Raw genomic sequence first — 24,068 nt, forward strand, 5'->3', positions numbered from 1 at the left:
GACTATGTCCTGTTAGTGCATAGGTGCATGGGAATAGAGCTGTCTACTAGAGCCTGGGAATCCTGTCAGTAGCCTTTATCCTAAGAAAAGAATGATTCTCCCTTTCCAGTAGCTACCCAGTGCCAGTAAGGGGTGGAGCCTACATGTCATCTATCCCATCTGTCTACATTTTGGCTGGCTTGATCTTGTACAGGTCTTGTGCATGCAGCCACAGATACTCTGAGTTTATGAGTCTGATAACCATGTCATGCCAGAGGACAGCATTTTACAGCACTCTGCCTCATCCACAGGCTCCAAATCCTTTCCATCTCATCTTCCTCAGTGTCCACTAAGCCTTGGGAGATGGGGACCTTGATACCGATATTCTGTTTAGCTCTTACTCTCCTCACTCTGACCAATTCTGTGTCCCTCTGCTGCCCACCGCATAAGGAAGCTTCTCTGACAGGGCAAGTGCATCACCAATCTCTGGGTTTTAACATGAGTATTTAGAGATAACTTGTGGGCCTCACTGCTTAGGAAAATGACAATAGCAGGTTGTGCTCTGGGGCCTATGACTTCCCCAACTTCCACAGTTTGGGCCTCAAGTCCAGTCGGAAAGCCATTAGCTATCCTATAACAGTTGTACCACTATTGCACAAGTGGCAAAAACATTTCCTCCCACTCTGTGGGTGTTCATACACTCACTTCACAGTGCTTTTGTTGTACAGAAGCTTTTCATTTCACGAGAGCCCATTTGTTAATTGAATACTCTCTCTTCCTTGTGCCTGTAGGACAAAGTGTGTTCCCTTCTTTTTTTCTCTAGCAATTTTAGAGTATCAGGTCTTACGTTAAAGTTCTTGACCAATTGGGGTTCAGTTTGTGCAGAGTGAGCGATAAGGATCTAGTTTCATATTGAATTCCAGTGTTCCCAATACCATTTGTTGAAGATGTTGTCTTTTCTCTCAAAAATCAAAACTCATTGTATGGTCTTATATCTGGGTCCTCAGTTCTATTCCATCCATCTGTGTGTCTGCTTTTGTGCCAGTACCATGCTAATTTATTACTAGTATAATTTGAAATCAGACATAGTGACACTTCCTGCACTGTTCTGTTTGATTAGTATTGCTTTGACTATGCTTGGTCTTTTGTGCCTCTGTATAAATTATCTTGATGTTTTTTTCAATCTACAAGGAATGGACTTGGAATTCTTTTTTTTTTTTTTAAAATTTATTTATTTTGTTTACAGTATTCTGTCTGCGTGTGTGCCTGCAGGCCAGAAGAGGGCACCAGATTTCATTACAGATGGTTGTAAGCCACCATGAGGTTGCTGGGAATTGAACTCAGGACCTCTGGAAGAACAATCAGTGCTCTTAATCTCTGAGCCATCTCTGCAGCCCTGGACTTGGAATTCTTACTGGGATTGCTCTTGAATGTGTTGACTGCTTTTGGCTGGATGGTCATTTTTACAATAATGATTTCTCTAATCCCTAAGCGTGGGATATCTTTTTATCTTTTATCTTCCTCAATTTCTTTCTTCATTGTCTAAAAATTTTCACTGTAAAGGTCTCTTGTTACTTGGTTAGGTTTATTCCCAGATGGTTTTTGTTATTATGTTTGTTTGCTTATGGCTGTGATCTCTCTGGTTTCTTTTTCAGTTTGCTATTGTAATGTAGAAAGGCTACTGATTTTTTTATGTTGATTTTGTGTTCTGTCACTTTGATGAAAGTATTTATCAACTCTAAGACTTCCTTGGAGTTTTTAACATCTGTCAAAAAACAATACTGCAACTTATTTTGCTATTTGTTTTCCTTTTGTTTCCTTCTCTCATCATATTGTTCAAGCTAAGACTTCAAGTACTGTATTAAGTAGAAGCTGTTTCTTGTCTTGTTCCTTAGGAAGAGTGTTTTGAGCTTTTCCCCATTTGGTATGATGTTGACTTCAGGTTGGTTCTATATATAGTTTTTATTAAGGCATGAGCCAACTATCCCTAAACTTGCCTTGATTTTTATCATAACTTTTTCTGTGTTGATGGAGAGAAACATAATTTCGGTCCTCTAGTCCATTCATGTGCAGAATTACTATATTTATTGATTTACACGTACCACCACTGCATTCACTGAAATAAAGCCATAATGAATGATGTTTTTAATGTAATGTTAAATTCTGTCAGGATTTTATTACCAAGTTTTACATTTATGCTTATCAAGGAGATTGGCCTGAAGTTTTCTTTTATTGATGTGTGTTGTCTTTATTTGATTTTGGTGCCAGGGTAATATTGGCTTCATAGAAAGAGCTCAAAAGACTTCTTTTCTGTCTTATGGAACAATGTGAATAGTATTGGTATCAGTGCTTTACAACTACAAGTTGTAAGTTCTGGTACAACTCTACAGAGAATCCATTGGAACCTGAATTACAGACAGTTGTGAACTGCCCTGTGGGAGCTGGGACTCAAACCTGGAGCCTCTGGTTGAATAGCCACTGCTCTTAACCACTAAGCTCTTTTTCTATCCCACTATCCTTTGATTTTTTTTGCAGATAGTTTTGCTGGGTATAGTAGTCTTGATTGGCAGTTGTGTTCTTCTAGAGCTTGGACTACATCTTTCCTTTTGGCTTTAAGTGTTTCTCTTGAATAACCAGGTCCTATTCTGATAGTCCTGCCTTTATAGATGACATGACCTTTCTTTCTTGAAGCTTTATTTTGTGTTTTTAGTATTTTAGCTATAATATATTGGTCGTGTATAATTTGGAATTCTGTAGCTTCTCATACCTTGTTGGGCATCTTTTTCTCTAGATTTGGGGAAAAAACATCTGTGATTTTATTAAAAATATTGTCTGTGCTTTCTGTGTAGTATCCTGCTTCTTCTGTGCCTATAATTAGAAGATTCGCTCTTTTGGTCTTTCTGCAGTGTCTTAGATCTATACTCCCTCCCTTCCCCAAATTATTTATCATTGACCTTAATTACATGATTTGATTCCTCTGTCTTTTCTTTTGGCCCTGATACTCCATTTTCCACACAATCCTTTCTGTTCGTGAGGCTTTCCACTGAGCCTTTAATTTGGCTAACTGAATTTTTCATTTCCAGCATCGTCTCAGTTTGGTTTTTCTTCAGCATTTCTGTCTTCCTCTCCTGATTCAATTTCTATGTCTTGGGTTGACATCCTCATTGCATTCAGCTCTTTTGTTTTGTTCTCAGAATATATTCATGTCTTTACGTTGCTTGGGCATAGTTATATTTATTCTTTTAAATGCTTCGGCTGAAGTTCTTCAAGCTATTTCCATTAGGAGCCCTAGCGATGGGATTGATTAGTAATCTTTGAAGGGGATTTGTTATCTTGGTTTTGTTTTTGTTTCTGCTCTGGGACTTGGACATCTGGAGTTAGTTTATCTGCTGAGTCTTTTTCTATTTTTAATTTTTAAAATTCAAATCACCTTTTATTTTCTTTCAGTGGTAGTGTTTGCAATGTTCAGGAGGTGAACATCGTTGTAGGGTTGAGGTGCTGTTTTCTTCTGTGGGACTAGTGTCTAGGGACAAGGTCCCTACCTTAAGTCTTGCTCTGAGGGTCAGGTATTGTTCTATTTAAATGTGGGGATTCTGCTTGGGTCTGCAGCTTTCTCTTGAGAGTTGTGAAACTTCCCAGAGTAAAATCTGGTTCCTGTTGTGGGTTCACAGCTTCTCTTGAAGCCACTGCAAGATACTTCTGTTCTAATTTGGAGTCAGTTCAGTTCCCACCCTGGGCCTGCAGCTTCTTGTGAAGCTGTTTGGAGATGTGATGCCCCTACACACCAGTAGGCCTCACCTAAGTTCAGGGTTGGCCCTGTCTTTAGCTTCCCAGCACATCTCATTTTCATCTTGTCTTAAATATGGCTGCTCTGTTGTGTGTTCAGTCCTATATATTACTTAATTCATTTATTATAAATACCAAGAATTGAAAAAATAAAGGTTTAATATTACTTTGTTACTATGTCCAGTTATTTTCCCAAATGTTAAGTACTTTATTGAACATTCACTGATTTTAAAACAGAGCCTTTCTCTGTTGTCCAGATTGTTCTTCTGTCCCTGCCCCTTGAATACTAGAACTCCAGGCCTGTACTACCACATCTAGCTATAGGTGTTACTGGTGTGGGTGATAAATGAAGTTCAGGGGAAATGCTTAGATCTTATGACAAGGAATGCTGCGAATACTTCTCTGGCACACCTTCTCCACAGTGATGCTGATCCTTTTAACCACTGCAGCTGCTTTCTCCTCACTGCTAAACTATCCTTTTGTTATCCTTATGTTAATCCTGCTTATCTGACCCAAAGCAAGGTGCTTACTAACCATGCCACAGCCTGAAAATAAGACAGTCTTCAAATCTCCCATGTTAAATCAATAGGTTCATTACTTTTGAATTCAACCTAACTCAGTTTTTCAGAAGATAAGATCCTCGCTCTCATCTGAGCCCTCATCAGCACAGTCTTTATTGTCAGCTGTCCCTGACCTTCTGGTCCTAGGCACGCCCACCAGAGAGGTCCTCCACGCTCTGCTTACAACACCGTAAGGCTTCTCTAGCCTGCATCCGCAAGCTCTCCCACATGCTTCCACAAGCCACCTTGAAAAGGCCTGCGAGCCACTGGGCAGGCTGTCACTTCAGTGTGTACCTCAGTATCAGTTTTCTGTATTAGAACTTGTCTCATTGTCTGACCAAAACCTAACAGAAGCAGCTCAAGGGAGGAAAGGTTTGTCTTGGCTCCTAGTCTCAGAGGGTGTGTCTGTCGTGATAGAGAAAGGGAAATGGGTAATGGACCAGGGGGACCGGAATGTCTGATGAGACTGCTTGTCCCCATGACGGCAGACCAAGGGTAGAAAATAGAAGCTTGAACAAGGCCAGGCTACAGAATTCAAAGGCCTGCCCCTAGAGACTTCTACCAGCCAGCCTCCAAAAGACTCCACAGTCTTCAAAATAGCACCACCCACCAGCTCGGGACCAACTGCTCAAAACAGGAGTCTGTGAGGATCATTTCAGGTTAAAACGTGACAGTGGAGGAATCCAGGCTTGTATTCTAGAGCCTGTGTGTTACCTGTTGAGTTGCCCTGTCTGCTGCCTGTGTAATATAGTCTACTTTAAGGAATGCCTTAAGTTTTCTGTATGTTGGTTAACAAGTATTTTGACTTTCTTTACTGCAGATTGTACGGACAGATCTGAAAGAGTTAAGGGATTTCAATTTGGATGGCGCCCCTTACGGTTACACTCCTTTCTGTGATAGCAGGAGAGAGATGGATGGCTACCGGTTCTGGAAGTCAGGGTACTGGGCCAGTCATTTGGCTGGGCGGAAGTATCATATCAGGTACTGAAAGAGCACTCCCTACACTGTTGTCTGGGTTTTCTTTTCTTAACTTTGTGAATTGAATCAGTGAATAGATAATATTATTATATTAATATGGCTTAAAGAGAAAAATTCTTCAATCTGTCTTTTTTATCCAGCCCCTCCCAACAGATAAGCCCTCTTATTTATATCCTGTCTTTCCTTCCAGAGTTTAATTCTTACATAAACAACTATGAATATATATCCTTTTTATTACAAAATATACTCTCCTTTTTACACTGTCTAAATTACTGTGTTGTAATTTGAGCTTTTTAAAAGAATGTCATGTTATAGCTCTTATACCTACATATACTTTATTCCTTTGCTTAGCTGCATATTCTGCAGTGCATTGTTCATAGTTTTCCTCTTACAATGTGTCCTGATGCATAATCTATGAAATACCTTTTTTTTTTTTTTTGCCTATTTCAAGCATATTAGTAACCTCTTGGGTCAGTATTTGGGCTAAGCATGGTGGCACATGCTTTTAATCCCAGCACTTGGGAGGCAAAGGCAGGTAGATCTCGCTCTCTCTCTCTGGGTTTGAGGCCAGCCTGGTCTACATAGTGAATTCCAGGACAGCCAGAGCTACAAAGTGAGACCTTGTCTCAAAACAAAACAAAAACCCACCACCACCAACAACCAGTATATGCATTTATTCATTTCTAATGGACACTTCATGTCTTCTGGAAGAAGTATAATTTGGAAGATTTGAAGGCAAGGATACGTACAAGAAAAATACAGGGCTGGAGAGATAACACAGAGATTAAGAGCGCTGACTGCGCTTCCACTGGGATAAGGGTCAGTTCCCAGCACCCACATGCGGCACACTGCTTCTATAACTAGTTTCAAGGCATCCGATGCCTTTTGGCCTGTGTAGGCATTGCATTCATGTGATACACAGACATAGATACAGGGAACCACCTCTACATGCATAAAATGAATTTGAAAAAGAAAAGATATGCTTATTTTATGTGTATGAATGTTTTGCCTGCATGAAGGCCAGAAGATACCAGGTCCCCTGAAACTGGAGTTAGAAGTGGCTGTGAGCCACTATGTGAGTGCTGGGAACCAAAACCTAGTTTTCTGGAAGAGCAGCAAATGCTTTTCACTCTGAGTCAAGTCTCCAACTCCCTAAATAAACCCTTTTAAAAAAGAACACATATAGAGCTGGATGATGAAGTACAGTGATTTCAGTTTTATACTTAGTTCCTGGCCTGAAAGAACTGTAGCACTGCCTTCCTCCCCCACACCCAATTAAGAGATCATCAGGATAGCTTTTGCAAGGGTTGTTATTTATCAGTTTCAATGATTTCCATTACTAAATCTTCTGAGTTAGCTAGAAATCTTGCCTCAAGAATTAATTTTTATGTAAGACAACAAATAAAAAGCTGACCGCGGTGAGCTGTTACAGCAGAGTGTGGCCTGCAGGAGGCAATCCTCTCTGAAGTACACAGTCCCTCTGCAGCCACCATCCCTTCACCCTCTCAGTGACACTTGGCAGCGCCTGGCTCATGACCTCTTCCATTATTTAGTTTGCTTTGTTGTTGACATAAATCCGTGGTTTGCCTGTAACAAGTGTCTCTTCTCTGTTCAGTGCACTATATGTCGTGGATCTGAAGAAGTTTAGGAAAATAGCTGCTGGTGACAGACTCAGGGGACAGTACCAAGGTCTGAGTCAAGATCCCAACAGTCTTTCAAATCTTGATCAAGTAAGTGACTATTGACGGTCATGCCAATACATTCATACAGTCATGCCTCTGTGTTTCAGAAAATAAAGTAGTGTTTGTGTCTCAGTACTCTCTCGGAACTGAACAGTTTCTTCATGGAAGGTGTGTGTGAGTGTGTGTGTGGGGGGTGGAGATCGATCAGACTTATATCTGTTTTCCAAAGGACTGAGACTGTCAGATATTTCAGAATTTATATAATATAGCATTAAACTTTTCCTAGCCCTGACACCCTGCATGTCAGAAACTCCATGTCAGAAACTCTCAGGAAGGTTTGCTGAATAGCATTTTCAGAAGTAAAATTAGAGGTTTGTTTTGTTTGGGTTTGGTTTTTTTCTTGTTGTTTTTTGTTTTGTTTTGTTTATGCTTTTGGGTGTTTTATCTGCATGTATGTGTTTGTGCACTATGTGTGCAATGTGCCCAGAGTCCAGAAGAGGGAGTCTGTTCCCAGGGAACTGGCGTAATAGATGCCATGCTAGGTCCTGTGGAAGAGCAGCCAGTGTTCTTACCCCCTGAAGCTTCTCTTCAGCCCCCAAATTGTACTTTTAGGTATTTTTAGATATCTATTGTCAGTCTTTTTACCTCTCTCTCCCTCTCTCTCTCTCTCTCTCTCTCTCTCTCTCTCTCTCTCTCTCTCTCTCTCTCTCTCTCTCCTACCTTCCTTTTGTTGTTGTTGTTGTGTTTGAGTTGTAGACAAGACTCGTCATGATTTCCACCTGTCTTTCTTAAAAATTTCTAGTCATGCCGGGCGGTGGTGGCGCACGCCTTTAATCCCAGCGCTTGGGAGGCAGAGGCAGGCGGATCTCTGTGAGTTCGAGACCAGCCTGGTCTACAAGAGCTAGTTCCGCCTGCCTCTGCCTCCTGAGTGCTGGGATTAAAGGCATGCGTCACCACTGCCCGGCTGGTTGGTTGGTGTTTTGGGTTTTTTTGTTTGTCTTTTTGTTTGTTTGCAGTTTTGTTATGCACTGCAGGCTTGCGTTTCCCTAGCCTGGCATATTTTTGGTTTTTCACTACATCAATAAATGCCACTGTGAACACTTGTGCATGCATTATTTATTACTATAGGTGGGAGTATTAGCTATCAGTTCTTTGTGCCTTTACTACCATTAACTAGATAATTTCAAAAAGCTTTTAAAATATATGGGGGATGTGGATATTTGCACATGAGTATAGTCCTCAGGTTTTGTGGTGAGCCATCTCACTGGCTGCCTACTCTACTTTCTGTCACTGAATTTGTTTCCTGTAACTCATAAAGGAGTCCTAGTATTTGTCCCTTTGCTTGTTTTGTTTCACTCATAGCATCCTGATGTTTTGACTGTTGTATAGAAGCTTGTCTACTTAGGTCAGAATTCCCCCTTTGTTAAGACTGCACAGTGCTGTAATGCTCACATACAGCATTTGTTTACTAGCGTTACTAGGGTGTATGCAATTGCTATTTACATTGGTATATAGTATGTGAGTTCTTGCTTTCAGTTCTTTGAGATATATACCAAGAAATAGAATTGGTGAATCATAGCAGAACTCGGTATTTACTTTCTGAGGAACCACCAAGCTGTTTTCCGCAATGGTGACACTGTTTTACGTTTCAGTTAGTTATGCACAGGACTCCCTTTGCTCCAGATTCTTGGGTGCACACTCGTGTCATAACACAGTGTGGAAGTCAGATGACAACTTGTAGGAACTTGTTTTCTCTTCCAGTATGTAGGTTTCAGAGATCACGTTCAGGCTGTCAGGCTTGGCAGCAGGTGCCTTCACTTGCTGAGCCATCTCTCAAGCCCTATCTACATTTCTAATTTATTTTTTACAAGTTGACCTGGCTAGGTGTGGTGGCGCACTCTGACTCCAGAACTCCAGAAGCAGAGACAAGAGGGTCACTGCAGCCAGCTCTCTCTCAAAAAAGGAAAACAGGGTCCACAAAATGGCAAAGCGGGTGCTTGTCCGCACATCTGATAACCCGAGTTTGAGCCCTGGAACGCATGTGGTGAAGAGATTTGTCCTCTGACCTCCACATATGGTGTGTACACATACACACACATGCTAAATTTAAACAATAGTTGACCTAATGGATTTGAAGGAGAGTCTTACTGTGTGGGGGATCTGTGATCTGGGCTAGCCTCTAACTCTGTGGTCTTCCTGTCCACTCTTCCTTGTCTTTTGATTACAGGCTTGGACTTCCGTGCTTGATTCTCACAGTGGTTTTGGTTTTGATTTTTCTGAAGTGACAAGTGTTGTTGCTGTCTTTTTGTGCGGTCATTCATATGTTATATGTGGAGAAATATCTGTTAAAGCCAGTTGCCCATTTTAGAGTTATTTGTTATTGAGTTTCAGGAGTTCTTTATATGTTATGAATATTAATCCATTACTAGATAAGAGGTTGACATTTTCTTCCATTCTCCCTTTCTTTTGTTACCTATGCTTTTTGCTGTTATATCCTGAAGTTCATACTCAAATCCATATCATAGGGACAAAGAACCATGACCAAGGCAGTTGGTAAGTGTGTAATTAGAGGGTCAGCGTCCTTGAGGGCAGGGTAAGAACCATGGTAGCAGGAGCAGCTGAGAGCTCACATCTGACTGCAAGTGGAGAAAGAGAGAAACTGGGAATGGTGTCCTGTGAATCCTCAAAGCCTGCCCTGGGAACAACTCTCCAGCAAGGCCACACTTCCTAACCCTTCTCAGTATAGATGGTTGTGAGCTGCCGTGTGGTTGGTGGGAACAGTTCCACCAACTGGGGATGAAGTGTTCAAACCTACTAGCCTGTTCTTGTTCCGACCACCATAGGAACCATTTATCTCATTAAACGTTGGAGTACAAGTGATTGTTTCCCGGAACACACAACATAGCCAGGGTGCATGGAACTCAGTGACTTGATCTCGTGCCTTTGCCTCCAGAGTGCTAGGATGCAGTTGTGCCGTCGCGCTCAGCTGACCGCACTACATCTTTCTTTACAAGCCTCACAGTCAGTTTGAGCTTTTTATTTCATTGATGTATTAGATTTTTTTCAGTGGGTTAGGATAATGGAGCATTTTATTGTGGGGGACATATGGGCTCCTGCATTGGGGAACAGGGTTCAGATGGGAGAGTCAGAACTTCTCTTCTGGAAAATTATAAACTAGTTGAACTGCAGAAGTGAATAGAGGCCAGGCATATTGGTTCACAGCTGTGATTCCAGTATGAGAGGCCAGGCAGGAGGACTTCACAAGTCCCAAGCCAGCCTGGGCAAGAATGAGACACTGTCTCAACAAAAACAAAAGAATGGGATTTTCTTTATACAGGAAAATGTAGTTGAATTTTGTCTGTGTTTTGTTTTTTATATGTGTAAGTGTTGGCCTGCCTGTGTGTATATGCCACATGTGTGCCTAGTACTGAAGGAGGCCATAGAGGGCATCAGATCTGGAGGTGCAGATGGTTGTGAGCTGCCAGACCGTCGGTGGGGAACAATCTGGGTCCTCTGTAAGAGCTGCTAATGCTTTATTTGTAGTCCCATTCATGGGCCCCTAGGTGAGGTGATATTGTTGTTTGCTTTTGTCAGGTTTTTGTTTTTTACTTTTAATTATGTGGGTGCGTGTCTCTGTGTGGGTGTGTGCACATGTGTGTAGGTGGCTGCAGAAGCTAGAAAAGGGCATCAGATCCCTTGGAGCTGGAGTTACAGGTGATTGGGTGCTGGGAACTGAACTCCGATCCTCTGAAAAAACAGTATACCCTTAAATGCTGAGCAATCTTTCCAGCCCTCTAGTTGAATTTTAAGCTAACACTTTTTTTGGTTGCTTATTTAAATTTCTGAGTTTTAGATCTTTGTGTTTTACTTTCTTTACCAAACAGGATTTGCCTAATAACATGATCCATCAGGTGCCAATCAAATCCCTCCCTCAAGAATGGCTTTGGTGTGAGACGTGGTGTGATGACGCATCTAAGAAGAGGGCTAAGACCATCGACCTGGTGAGCTGCCTTCCCTGCATGGACCCTGACTGTACCTGGGCTGCAAAGCAGGTCTTGGTTGTTTCAGCCGGCCTCTTTGTTTTCCTCAGGGAGCCAGATCCCCGGGCAGAGGGCAGACCATTTACTGCTGAGTCACTGCTTGCCCTTCATTGCACCTCTGTGCCTGTGACCTTTACTCCATTTTGGCTTTGAGAGTTTCTTACTGTGTGATCTGGGCTGACCCTGAAGTCCTGATCTTCTTTCCTCAGTCTCCTTTGCATTCTGTACGGCGTGTGCCTTTCCTTGAGCTCCTCTGAGGTGCGTTCCTTGTGTTTTCAGTGTAATAATCCCATGACTAAAGAACCCAAATTGGAGGCTGCTGTGCGAATCGTCCCCGAGTGGCAGGACTATGATCAGGAGATCAAGCAGCTGCAGAGCCTCTTCCAAAAGGAGAAGAAGATGGGGACCCTGCATGTAGAAAAGACACAGGAAGGTGAGTGTGAGCCTGGCCTTGGGTAAGTGCTTCTTTGTTTCTGATTTGCTGGGAAGACAACAAAATAATGACATAAGGGGAGAGAGCTACCTTTTCCTTAGTCTCAACCTCACCTAAGTTCTGCTTTTCATTTTGTTTCTTCGGCCAGCCCTTTAAATAGTGCTTTCAGTGAAGTCTTGCAGTCCTCTACCCAACACACACACACACCACACACACACACACATACACACTTACACACATACACTTTCTTGTTTTGGTGAAGAAAGAAGAGATGCTTTCTAAAACTTTTTTTTAAAAAAATGTGTGTGTTGTGTGTGTTGTTTTCATTAAATTTGCCAAGATACTAGAGAGTGAATAAATTTAGATCAGGACAAAATATATATTCGTTTGAAAGAAAATAGTGTAAAACAAGCATATTGGAGTGAGAACAGAGTGTTTGTATTTAAGCTGAAAATTAAAAAAAAAGATGTCTTCTTTACATCAATTTTCAACTTTATTCCATATCATTTTATTACAGCTTCATAATAAGTTTACTTATTTAGAGGGGGACACATATCACCGGGCGTGGCAGCACACACCTTTAATCTCAGCACTCTGGAAACAGACAGGTGGATCTCTGAGTTTGAGGTCAGCTTGATTATATAGTGAGTCCAAGCCAGTCAAGGAAATAAAGTGAGATCCTGTCTCAAAACAACAGAGACAAAGTTAGAAAAACCAAACACACATAGAGTGTATTTTATAGCAGCAAGCTGAAAGAGCATAATCAGTGGTTAAGACGTGTCCTTCTGAAGGCTGGATGTGTGGCTCAGTGTTAGAACACTTTCCTAGTGTGTGTAAGGCCCTGGGTTCCATCCCTAGCACTTCCAAGGACAGACACGGATCTCTGCAAAATACTTTCGTATTTTTATCAGTCAAATTAGGTGTTTTGTTTTTGAAGCCACAAAAATTTACAATAAATGCTTAATACCTTTGCCCATCCATACAAGTCTTAATAATTAATCCAAAGCTAAGAAGTGAGAGGATCAAGAGTAAAACTCACTTTTCAGCTACACAGTAAGTTTGAGACCAGCATACAAAAACAATGAATAAATTGGGCTCTGGGTTTTAATATTTCTCCCCCTTTAAAGTTATCCCAAGAGCAAATGCAGAGCTTGGGTCTTGAGTGACTCAGCAGTCCATTCTGGAGACTGTCGGGGTAGTAAGAATCCTAGCTAGAAGGCTATACAGTCACACAGTCACCATAAAAACAACTCAGATTTGGTGTGGGAGATGGTTAAAGCACTGACAGTAATTTCAGTTCTGGGGTGTCTGATGCCCTCTTCTGGCCTTTGTGGGCTCAGCATGCGTATGATATACAGCTATATATGTAGATAAATGAGCAAAGAATATGAGCAAACTACTCAAAAGAAAAGCCACATAGAAATAAGGAGGCAGAAATCAAGTTAGAGTCACCATTAGTAACTGCTATATCAAAAAATATTGATGTATTGATAATGCCGCACATAGAGGAGACAGTGGTAAGACTGGGGAATGAACCTTGCAGAAGCTGTGGGTCTGGAAAGCCCTTGCTCAAAAGCAGCAGTATGTCTGTTAATGGGAGCCTCTGAGATCCTGCACCGCTGGGCTCAGTGGGCAAGGTGCCTGCTACCCAACCTAGTGATGACCTGAGTCTGATCCCAGAACCCATGTAAGAGTGGAGGAGACGACCAACTCCACACAGTTCTCCTCTGACCCACCCGTGTGCACACATGAAAGAAAATGCTTCCCCTTCAGCAGCTCCTGTGAGAGTGCTCTTAAATAACTCAATGCAAGACAAAAACAATACATAGGAAGACGCTTGCATTACTGTTCCATATCAATTAGTAACATTAAAACAGTTTAAGGATCAAAGAAAACAGCTACCCTGGCACACAGAACAAATGTTGGCTGAGAGCCAGGACTGCCCCTGTGAAAGCAATGTAGCCACAGTGCGAGTCAGCAACTCTTAAAACTGAAAATATGTCCTTTCTCTTATGTTTGCTTTCAAACTTTAATACAAAAATACCAAACCCCAAGCTTCTCTAACTCCATCTGAGAGCTTCGTGGGGTGTGCTGTGGACAGTGCTCATGCTGTGATTATGACGTGAGTCTTATGTTCTGTTGTTCTTTTCCATAGAACCTGAGAAACATGAAGAATTATGATCTCTGGAGGAAGATGGGAAATCCCACCATCTGACAGTTTTTATACTAAATGGTTTTTTCTGATCTGTCGATACAACTGCTGAAGAACTGACTGGGCAGATGTCCACACCTATTGATTTAGACTACTGCACCCCAGTGGGTGCTGGATCTTTGGGGCTAAGGCTCTGTTGGATTTGTACCTCAGAGGAAGACAAGTGGCTGATCTTCTGGGACTCTCTTCACACCAGAGGGAGAAATGGTGGCAGCAACTGAAGGAAGCTGAGTCCTTTGGTGCCCACGTCCAAGAGCACACATTGCTGCACTGGCTCAGAAGCTGGCCAGAAAAGCCACCATGTTCTTCCTTACCTCAGTTTACCTGCAGCCCTTGCTGCACTGCAGATGCCCACCCTGCACCAGGTCAGGCCGGCAGATGTTTCATCCAAGGTCCCTGCCTCAAGGTCTATGCCAACATGCTTCTCCCATCTCGTGCCCCACATTCTCTTCCCAAGCATTAGGCTCATTGTTATTGAGCCCAGCCGATAATCATGTGTCTTCAGGGTTGGCTCAGTTGCTAAGAAACCGGTCTTGAGGAGAACTGGGGCTGTTTGGATGAGGATTGTGGAGATGACAGGCAGGGGGGAGTTATGTGGTGTTCGAAGGAAGAAGACAAAAAATTGGCCATTCTCTTTCAGTCTGCTGCGGCTGACTTTAAAGGAAGCTTTATTCTATTCCCAGTGAACTTTCTACATAATTGTTTTGTAAACGATTTTTATATTTATGAAAATGTTTGCTTTTTCTTCCTACTTTGTAAAAAACTGTCGGTTATCAGTTTCCTGGCTGGGCACAGGCACACTGAGTCCCTCAGTGACCCATCTCAGTGTGCTCAGCCTCCATCTGGATGGCCACCGTAGTTTTCTCTCAGACCCAGGAGACTGGCCTTGGACTTTCCTTTCGCTCTGCTCTCAGACCTATGACGAGGAATGACTGTCTCTGGAACTCAGTTTCCTATACTCTGTCTGTTTCCCTTTCATTTTGGCTCTGTGATTGCCTTTAGCTTTGGAGACTCGTCCAAGGCCCAGTACCGTTCTAAGGTAACTGCTGCTGTATGAAGCAGCCCCCGTCATTGCTTTGTGTGTGTCCACAGTCACAGCCCAACCTCACCTGGGCGGGAGCAGCCTGGGCTGTGGAGCCGGGGACACACTGTTACCCTGGCTGTACAGGTGTCTGGTGTCATCTCTGTCCAGGAGTCAGGGATCTGCAGCAGAGAGGGTTTCTGGGTACTGACCTGCCTTCCAGCTCACAGGGGCTGTTCTTCCTCTTTAACCTGCCTTTTAAAAACAAGAAGGGAGCTGGGTGTGGCTCAATGGCAGACAAAGTGCTTGTCTAGCAAGCTCAAGGCCCTGGGTTCCATCCCAGCATTGCACCCCCACCCCCTCAGAAAGAGTGACTATGAAGAGTGAGTACACAGAAGTCCTTGCCCATCTAAGCTAGGTAATACGTGTGTTTCCAAGGAGGAATGATCTACAGTAGCCATAGTTGGGATTTGAATGGGCCATTATTAAGTAATACATAGAGAGAGATGGCAACGCGTCATCTATCGGGAGCTCACACAACCAGCAGAAACTCCCCAGTGAGTGTCCCGGGCAGAGCAGAGTGTACCCTCAGGTAAGGACACAAGTGAAAGAACAAATAGCAAAACTAAAAACAGCATCATCAGATTCGGTGCTCACAACATCCTGCAGAAACCAGCTGAGCTTGCAGGCGCGTAGATGGCGGGCCAAGCAATGGCTGAGTCCTCTGACCTTGGAAAGGTGTCTGGGAATGAATTACTTCCCAGCTGTGTTCAAGGATGTCATGTTTGACTCTTGGACTATTGAACTGTTTTGTCATGAAGTTAGAGGGGGCCTCACATCCCCAGACCAAGGGCCTTGGAGGACACTTTGAGGTAAACATGTTCTGTAGCCAGCTTCTTAGCTAGTACGTGACATCAGCACACTGTATATTGCGACATGAACTTTAAAGATTTCACCACACATATCAAGTAATTAATTTTCCCCTATTTTCAAATCCAAAGGTTAACTTAGAGCCAGCCTTTGTTCAGGCTTCTGTCCACATTGTACTAAGTTTTCAGGGATGCCACTGCTGCTGTCCCCAACTGGAGGCAGGGACACAGTGCTCCGCGATGAGCAGGAAAGAATCAGGTCACGGGGGTATGCTTTTTACTATTAGCCCAGTGGCCAGTTTCCTTCTTTTTACCAAGTCGTTCATGTGTCCTCTGTGGTTCCTCGTGTGTCACCACCCTGACGTAAGTCATAGCCATAGTTGATGCTGGATAGGCCAGACCCAGCTTGCTTCTAAGGTTGTCTGGGCCCCTCCTTTGCCAGCTTCTTCCTTGCTTCCAGCTTCATCTCAACAAATTTAGCAAATGCCCCAGAAATGATGCTGCCATTAAGTGCCCCAGGGAAGGTGTCCATGTTGGTTTCATCTGATAGCTCCATGGGAAAGCAGGCTGTGACTGGAAAGAGCAGGAGATAACGGATCACATGGGTTGTCCAAGCTTCTGGAAAGTTCACTGTTGTTCTTGGCATGCACATATATAGTTTTTTTGACCTCTTGTCATATAGAGGTAGAAAGTTTGCTTTCTGAGTCAGTAGGGTAGGGTGAACTGTGACTCGTCAGAATTACATGAGCCAGTGCGAGTCAGTCTGTGTTCTGCAGAAAGCGGCCCTTGATTGGCATCCCGGACTGTGAGGGCCCAGCCCTCCAGCATCATGGGTTTAGTTGAGAGTGGTGGTGTATTGGTTTCATAAGATGTTGACATTGTTAGTCTGGCGGAAGCTGCCTTTCTGATGAGCATGCTTGTCTCCAGGTGCACATGCATTGTGCTGGGCCTGTCTGGCCAGAAGCAGGCTCCATATTTCCTGATGCTACTTGAAACTGTGTTCTGAACCTTGTTGAGGCTCTGCTTGATGTGTGTCATCTGGTTTCAGGCTGAGTCCCCGGATGATACCCCAAGAGCCCAGAGATAAAGAAGGAAGAGAAAAACAGGAAGTCAACTTGACTGGCGTGATTTAGAACTGTCAGATAGCTCTCACATGGTCAGGAGTACGAAGTCGCTCCTCTTGTCCCTATCTCCTCCATGACTAAATCTTTTTCTAAAGTTGTTCTTCTTAGACCTGCATGATTAAAAGAAATCATTTGCCTGAGGAGTTGGGAGGGCGCTCTGGTCCACTTTGCTGGGTAGATTTCACGGAAGGAAGGCTGTCGAGTGGGAAGTGGCTTGGTGATGTGGAGTATGGTCTATGCACGATTCCTAAATGTGACTTCAGGCTCCGTCTTCTTCGTGAGTTACTGGGTACTTAACTTTCTGGGGATGTTGTGTGACGACCAGAGTCAACCAGATGGCTCGTCGTGTTTCTTGTTTAGGAAGCTAGCACTTTTTCTTGTTGGAAGTCTTGAGCTCCTGTTTTCTCTGCCTTAAGGTAACGAGGAAAGTCTTACTGAGGACTTTCACACGCCGGATCAAGTCCAAGCACATTAAACACTGTCACTCAGGAAGTTACTGAAATTTCCCATTTCTCCTCCATCGCTGGTGTCTGTCTGTCCGTGTAGTAACGGAAAGAGCCCTTCTGTGTTCATAGCAATGGTGAGCCAGTGAATTGGGCAGAGACTCTCCTTCCCATGGTGCCCGCGAGTGCTGACAGTTCATAGCAGCAGGTGACAGAGTCCGCGCCAAGCACCAACATGCTCCGGGGAAGGAAAGCAGGAGACCTCTCCTGAGTGTCCTGGGTCCCTCGCAATGTGGAGGGTCTGTGACTCATGAGTAGGGCTTGGAGCCATGGTCTCTTCCCGCCCGTGCTTTCTGCACTGCCTTACGTCCCCATTGAGCTCGGTAGAGAAATGGGCACCATTCCTTTAACCAGATGCAAACCACACTAACCTAAGGTTGGCAGTTTGGAACAAAAGACTCCCAAGCACTCAGTTTTCCAATCAAAAAAGGAAAAATGGAGACAAAACTTAGGGTGTTTAAAGAAACCATGTCCAACTTTCCACTCAAACCAACACCTCACTTGGTATGAGGTTAATTAATGTCTGTGAATGTCTTAGTCCAAAGGATGCTGGTTTATCATGAGAGTAAGCTCTGCTCAACACAATAAACTCCTCCTCTCTTCTTTACAGCTGTCTGGTTGGTCATTAAGGTGCGCGCGTGTGCGTGTGTGTGTGTGTGTGTGTGTGTGTGCGCGTGCGTGCGTGCGTGCATGTGTGTGCGTGTGCGTGCGTGCGCGTGTGTGCGTGTGTGTGTGTGTGCGCGTGTGTGTGTGTGTGTGCGCGTGCGTGCGTGTGTGTGTGCGTGCGTGTGCGTGCGTGCGTGTGTGTGCGTGCGTGCGTGCGTGTGTGTGCGTGCGTGTGTGTGTGCGTGCGTGTGTGTGCGCGCGTGTGTGCGTGTGTGTGTGTGCGTGTGCGTGAAGAGTAGATTGGTAGAGGACAGTCTAACCCTTCACCTGTCACAAACCTTGAAGGTGTGGCCGTAGCTAGACCTTCAGATTTTGGGCCAGCAGCCAGGCCCCCAGCTCTGGGTCACTGGATGGCAAACAGCCCTGGCAGTGCCATGAGAGGCAGTGGGGTGAGGCCTCTGGCAGGCCTCCTCATTGAGTTCCTCAGGAGGCATGTGGGTTCTGCCCCCTGCCGGTTCTCTGAGCCGCTCTGGGGCAGAGGAGAAGCTGAACACGTCCTGCCCCTCCGAAATCGGTGCACACTTCAGACTGGTGTGTGAAGTGTCCTTACTGAGGTGGCGGTCAAGAGGAGGAGGGATTTGGTGGCCAGGGAAACAGTGCTTAAATAGAAGGCCGGCACAGAAGTGGGAGCTTTCCTGTGTTGGTGAAGGACTTCAAGAGAGTCCGTGTGCATCTCGCTGAGCTGTCCAGGACGGGGACTGGTCTGGGACCAGGACAGTTCCGGACCTTGAAACTGGACTCTGACTTGACATGGTTTTTTTGAGGGGGTTGTAAGGACACCCTCACCTTCTGTTCCTCAGGAGTCATCTACTTTTCTGTTTCTGGAACTCTCCAGGTGAGCTAGTTAGCAAACCCTAGGTTAGGAATCGGCCTCTTAGACTTTCCTTGTTGATTCCTTATTACTCTTAATGTCTCCTACATTTATATTTTTAGCCTAAAGTTTTAATTTCTAAATATATGTGTACTCAAGGTTCACAGTGTGAAGATTTGAAATACAACTATATTGATGATTGTCAGCACGGTATGTGATAGCTGTCGGTTCTTCTAGCTGCAGGTCCATTAACCTAACTCACCTTGGGCTCAGAGATTTCCAAATGGTTTTCATTCTAGACTCCTTTTGCCTGAGCAATATTCATGTGGCCCTAATACTCAAATTGGTACATACACCAGACATTTATTGATAATAAACTGTATAATTATTTTAAAACATTGTTTGGTATACATACAGTTTTATCATTTTATTAGTTTCTTCTATTGCTGCGCTAGAACACCATGACAGAGGCCACTTACAAAAGGAAGGGCTTGTTTGGGCTTAAGGTTCAGGAGGGATGGGAGTCCTTCATGGCAAGCAGCAGGCTGGAGCAGAAGCTCAGGGCTCATGTCTTTGACTGCAAACAAGAAACAAAGCGAGAACTATAAATGGCCAGGTGCCTTCAGGGACCATTCCTCTCACAAGCCCACACTGTGAGACGCCCCAGACGGCATCAGCACTAGAGGCCGCCACATGCTGCAGTTCAAAAGTCCCCATAGACTTTCAACACTGCTTGCAGGTCTCTGAGACTCAAGGCAACGTGTAACCCTCTATTAGATCTAAAAGCAAGTTACAAACTTCCAACATACAGTGGTACAGAATATACTGTTCTAAAAGGGAGGAATCGGCACAGTGAGAAAATACTGAACCAAAAAAGCAATGCTGGAACCCATAAGGGACACTCAGTTCTCTACTTCCATATCCTAGGTCAAAAGGCGTTGGTGTCTGCTCCCCTCCAGCCTTGCTGCCTGCAGCATACCTCCATCTCGTGGGCTGGCTCCACTCCCTGCGTGCCGCCCATTTTGGCAGCTGTTTCATAGCTCTGGCATCTCCCACTGTCTTGTCCAGACCACCACACCATTTCTTTAAGACAAGACACTAGTACTAGTGAAGTGGACGCACTAGTTTATCTGGTTAGGTCTTAGCTACATGTTTGCTGCTGTGGGACGCAGGTTATCTTCAACGTTCAGTTTGCATAAACACATAGTACAGATGTCAGCTATTTCAGAAACTGCTGGCAGTTCTGTTCTAATGATTGTAGTGTGTGTGTGTGTGTGTGAGAGAGAGAGAGAGAGAGAGAGAGATGCCTCCGTGCACACATGGAGGTCTGATTGGCTCCCCACTTCCCACTGCGTATGCCTGGCTGAAGATTTCTTTTGCAGCAAGCACTTTAGTTACCGAGCCATTTCCCAAACCCTGTTGTCTAATATTTTTTTTTTCCGAGGCAGGGTTTCTCTGTGTAGCTCTGTAGCCTTGGTTGTCCTGGAACTTGCTTTGTAGACCAGGCTGGCCTTGAACTTGTGAGATCCGCCTGCCTCTGCCTCCCAAATGCTGGGATTAAAGGGGTGCATCACCATCATCTAGCATCTGATGATTTTAAAAGATATTTTATTTATTATGTATACAATATTCTGTCTGTGTGTATGTCTGCAGGCCAGAAGAGGGCACCAGATCCCATTACAGATGGTTGTGAGCCACTGTGTGGTTGCTGGGAATTGAACTCAGGACCTCTGGAAGGGCAGTCAGTGCTCTTAACCGCTGAGCCATCTCTCCAGCCCCCAGCACCGTCTTCTTAGAAACATATAAAGAGGGTCACACATAGTCATTAAACTGTTCTCATTGTTGCAACAAAACAACAAAAAGCAACTTAAGAATTGCCCCCCCCCCCACACACACACTGTTAAGTAAATTTCCCCAGGGGCTGGAAAGATAGCTCAGCAGTTAGAGAGGGCAGTGCTCTCGAAGAGGACCTGAATTTGATTGCAGTCACCCACATCAGACGGTACATAAGCACATATATAAACCTGGCTTCAAGAGATCAGCGCCCTCTTCTGGACCCAAGGGGACTTGCACACACATGCACATCATTTGAAATAAAAATAATAAATTCCAGACAAAAATAATAGGAGAAAAGAACAAAAGGGAAAGAATAGAAAACAAATAGCTAAATAATAACCATTAAAATGAAAAATTAAAGTTCCATTACATTTTACCAGCCTTAAACAATATTTTCAGACAGGATTCTTAGAATCAATTTAAGGATGCATATTAAGCCAGTGGGTAAAGATGGTTGCCATCAAACCTGATTTGGTTCTGGGATCCCACATTGTAGACAGGCCTAACAGCCAGCAAGCCCAAAGGTTGTCTTCTGACTTCCACAGGAGCCCACATGCACACACACAGACACACATGCACACACACAGACACATGCACACATACACAGACACACGCACACACACAGACACATGCACACATACACAGACACACGCACACACACAGACACATGCACACACATAGACACATGCACACACACAGACACGCACACACACACGCACACACACAGACACATGCACACTCACACAGACACATGCACTCACACAAATACAGATACACACAAATACATGCACACAGACATTCATGCACACACAGATACACACACAGACACATACACACATGCACTCGTGTATATATAAATTTAATTTTAAAAAGAATATTAATGAAAAATAGGTTGAAATAAGAGAAATACACCAAACAATAGCCAGGCATGGTGGCACACAGGGGCACACAGCCAGAATCCCATTACTTAGGTGTCTGAAGCAAACGGGATGTGTGGGTCATGTGTTTGAGGCCAGCCCGGGTTAGAGGGAAGATGCCATCCCACCAATAATAAGGAAGCTGATGCTTGGCTCTGTTAATAGAGTGAACTCTGTTTCAAGACTGATAATACCAGAGCAGGTCCAGTTTATCTTGATAAAAGTTAATTTATCAAGAAATCATTAGGAATTGGATGCTGCTTAAGAATTAGGATACGTTCTGAAAACTTACCCCTTAGATGCCTGGGCTCGTAGCTCAGTTGGTAGGGTGCTTACCTTGTATACATGAGGTCCTGGACTTGACGAGGTGACGCCCGTCTGCAATCCCACACTCTGGCTGTGGAGAAGGTTAGGGTCAACCTCGGCTATATAGTGATTTCAAGGTCAGATGCTGCCCCCCCCCAAAAAAAAACAGTTTTTAGGTGGTTTTCTAATTGTGCAAAAATCAGAGTGTACTTTAGCACCCCAAGACCACAGATAGTATGATGTCACTGGGTCGTTACATGGCACTTGTGATGTGACTTTAAAATATGTGGAGGAGGAAGCTGAAGAGAACCCGGTGGTTAGCAGCACTGGCTGCTCTTCCGGAGGACCTCAGTTGGATTCCCAGCACCCACATAGTGACTCACAGACATACATGCAGGCAAAACACTCAGACACATACAACTGAAAAAAAAATACGTGGAGGAGTGATGGTCTGCAATATACGAACGTAAAAATCCCGGGGTGACCTTGTGCTGAGTTGCCTGCTGACCTGGCAAGAGCAAGTGCAGCCCTGGAGCAGCTTGTGCACTGGCAACCACTAGGGGGCGCTTCATGAAGGGATAGATGGTAATACTTGTATATTTTCTTTTTCCTCTATTTTTGAGCACGTGTGTGTGTGTGTGTGTGTGTGTGTGTTATGTGTGTGTCGTGCACGCATGTGTGGTCTTTTGTATGTGTACATTCATGTGGAGGTCAGAGGATGACCTTGAGGGTTGTTCTTCATCTTCTGTCTGCTGTTTGAGACACTGCTGTTTGCTGCTGCTTGCTGGACTGTGAACTTCTTGGGATTTCTCCTCTCTGTCTCTCTGTCTCTGTCTCTCTGTCTCTGTCTCTTTCTCTGTCTCTCTCTGTCTCTCTCTCACACACACACACACACATACACACACACACACACATCCCCATAGGAGCACTGAGTTCCAGATTCCAGCTGCTGAGTTTGGCTTTATATGTGTAATGGGGATTTGAACTCATGTCACCATGCCAAATAACAAATATTTTACCCACTGAGCCATTGCCCCACACCAAAACACTCCTGACATTTTCTGAGAGAGGTGGGCAGGGATCTACCGCAGTCTTAAATGCCTTGTGGGTGCAGAGACAGTGGTCTGCATCCTGGTGCTGGCGTGGACACTGACGATCTGCACAGATGTAGCTTGGTGTGTTTTAGCGGGCTTTGGTGGGACCCTGAGAAAGCAAAGACACCTTTGTTCAACAGTGGCAACAATGATGACAGCGCCATGCTCTGGTGCCATCTGTCAGAAGGCTTAGAGAGACGAGCCAAGCTTGGTGGTGCAGGCCCAGCACTAGGAGGATGCAGGCCTAGCACTAGGAGGATGCAGGCCCAGCAGTAGGAGGATGCAGGCCCAGCATTAGGAGGATGCAGGGCCAGCACTATGAGGATGCAGGCCCAGCATTAGGAGGATGCAGGCCCAGCACTAGGAGGATGCAGGCCCAGCACTAGGAGGATGCAGGCCCAGCACTAGGAGGATGCAGGCCCAGCACTAGGAGGATGCAGGCCCAGCACTAGGAGGATGCAGGCCCAGCACTAGGAGGATGCAGGCCCAGCACTAGGAGGATGCAGGCCCAGCACTAGGAGGATGCAGGCCCAGCACTAGGAGGATGCAGGCCCAGCACTAGGAGGATGCAGGCCCAGCATTAGGAGGATGCAGCAAGATACTTTCACGTTTGAGCACGTGAGGTCTTGTTTCAAAAAGGAGGAGAGAAATAAGATAATAAAATTATACAGTGAAGGAGTTGGGTCTGGGGCACACTCCTGTGTGAGAGGTGGAGGCGTGGCGAATGACGAGTTCAAAGCCATCCTCAGCTCCATAGTGAGTTCAAGGCAGCCAGAGCTAAGTAGGGCTCTGTCTTAAGAAACAAAAACAACCCGAAAAGAATTTATGGTAAAGGAAATAAAGGAGTTAAATGGTATGCTTAAAAAAATTCAACCGCCTGGAGGGTGTGGCTCAGCAGGCGAATGCTCGCCTCAGGTGTGTGAGGTCATAGATTCACCCCTAGCAGAAGAGCACCAAAATATACAGAGTGAAAATGAACAGAACCAAGGGGAGAACGAGTTGTAGAGATGACTGAGTAGCTTCAGTATCCTGTTTTCAACACTGAATAGAATATCCAGGCAGAGGATCAGTAAGGGTCTAGAAGGACCGAGTGATTGTAAAAGCTAGTTAGTGATAGTAAAAGCTAGTTAGTGATAGTAAAAGCTACTTAGACACAGCAAACAAGGAGCCCTCTGCTTTTCAGAACATCTGTATGTGTGTAAGACTTAGTTTAGTTCATGCATGAGTGGTTTACCTGCAGTTATGTATGTA

The 24,068-nt window shown here is 44.5% G+C and overlaps 1 protein-coding gene across 3 annotated transcripts in view; it reads left to right on the forward strand.

Annotated features, from left to right (window-relative positions):
* The window catches only part of Uggt1 (UDP-glucose glycoprotein glucosyltransferase 1), a 108,591-nt gene extending 90,797 nt beyond the window's left edge, over window positions 1-17,794 (forward strand). For 2 of the 3 annotated variants that reach the window (XM_075980480.1, XM_075980481.1), the window contains 5 exons: window positions 5,146-5,306; window positions 6,919-7,033; window positions 10,870-10,986; window positions 11,305-11,458; window positions 13,614-17,794. In XM_075980480.1, the coding sequence (XP_075836595.1) occupies window positions 5,146-5,306; window positions 6,919-7,033; window positions 10,870-10,986; window positions 11,305-11,458; window positions 13,614-13,639 (573 nt within the window). In that variant the 3' untranslated portion in view covers window positions 13,640-17,794. The remainder of the gene's footprint in view (window positions 1-5,145; window positions 5,307-6,918; window positions 7,034-10,869; window positions 10,987-11,304; window positions 11,459-13,613) is intronic. The other variant, XR_012911353.1, reaches the window with a different exon arrangement.
* The last annotated feature ends 6,274 nt before the right edge of the window (window positions 17,795-24,068 follow it).

This window comes from Microtus pennsylvanicus, chromosome 7 (assembly GCF_037038515.1).
Source record: "Microtus pennsylvanicus isolate mMicPen1 chromosome 7, mMicPen1.hap1, whole genome shotgun sequence".
In the NCBI taxonomy this organism is placed as follows: Eukaryota; Metazoa; Chordata; class Mammalia; order Rodentia; family Cricetidae; genus Microtus; species Microtus pennsylvanicus.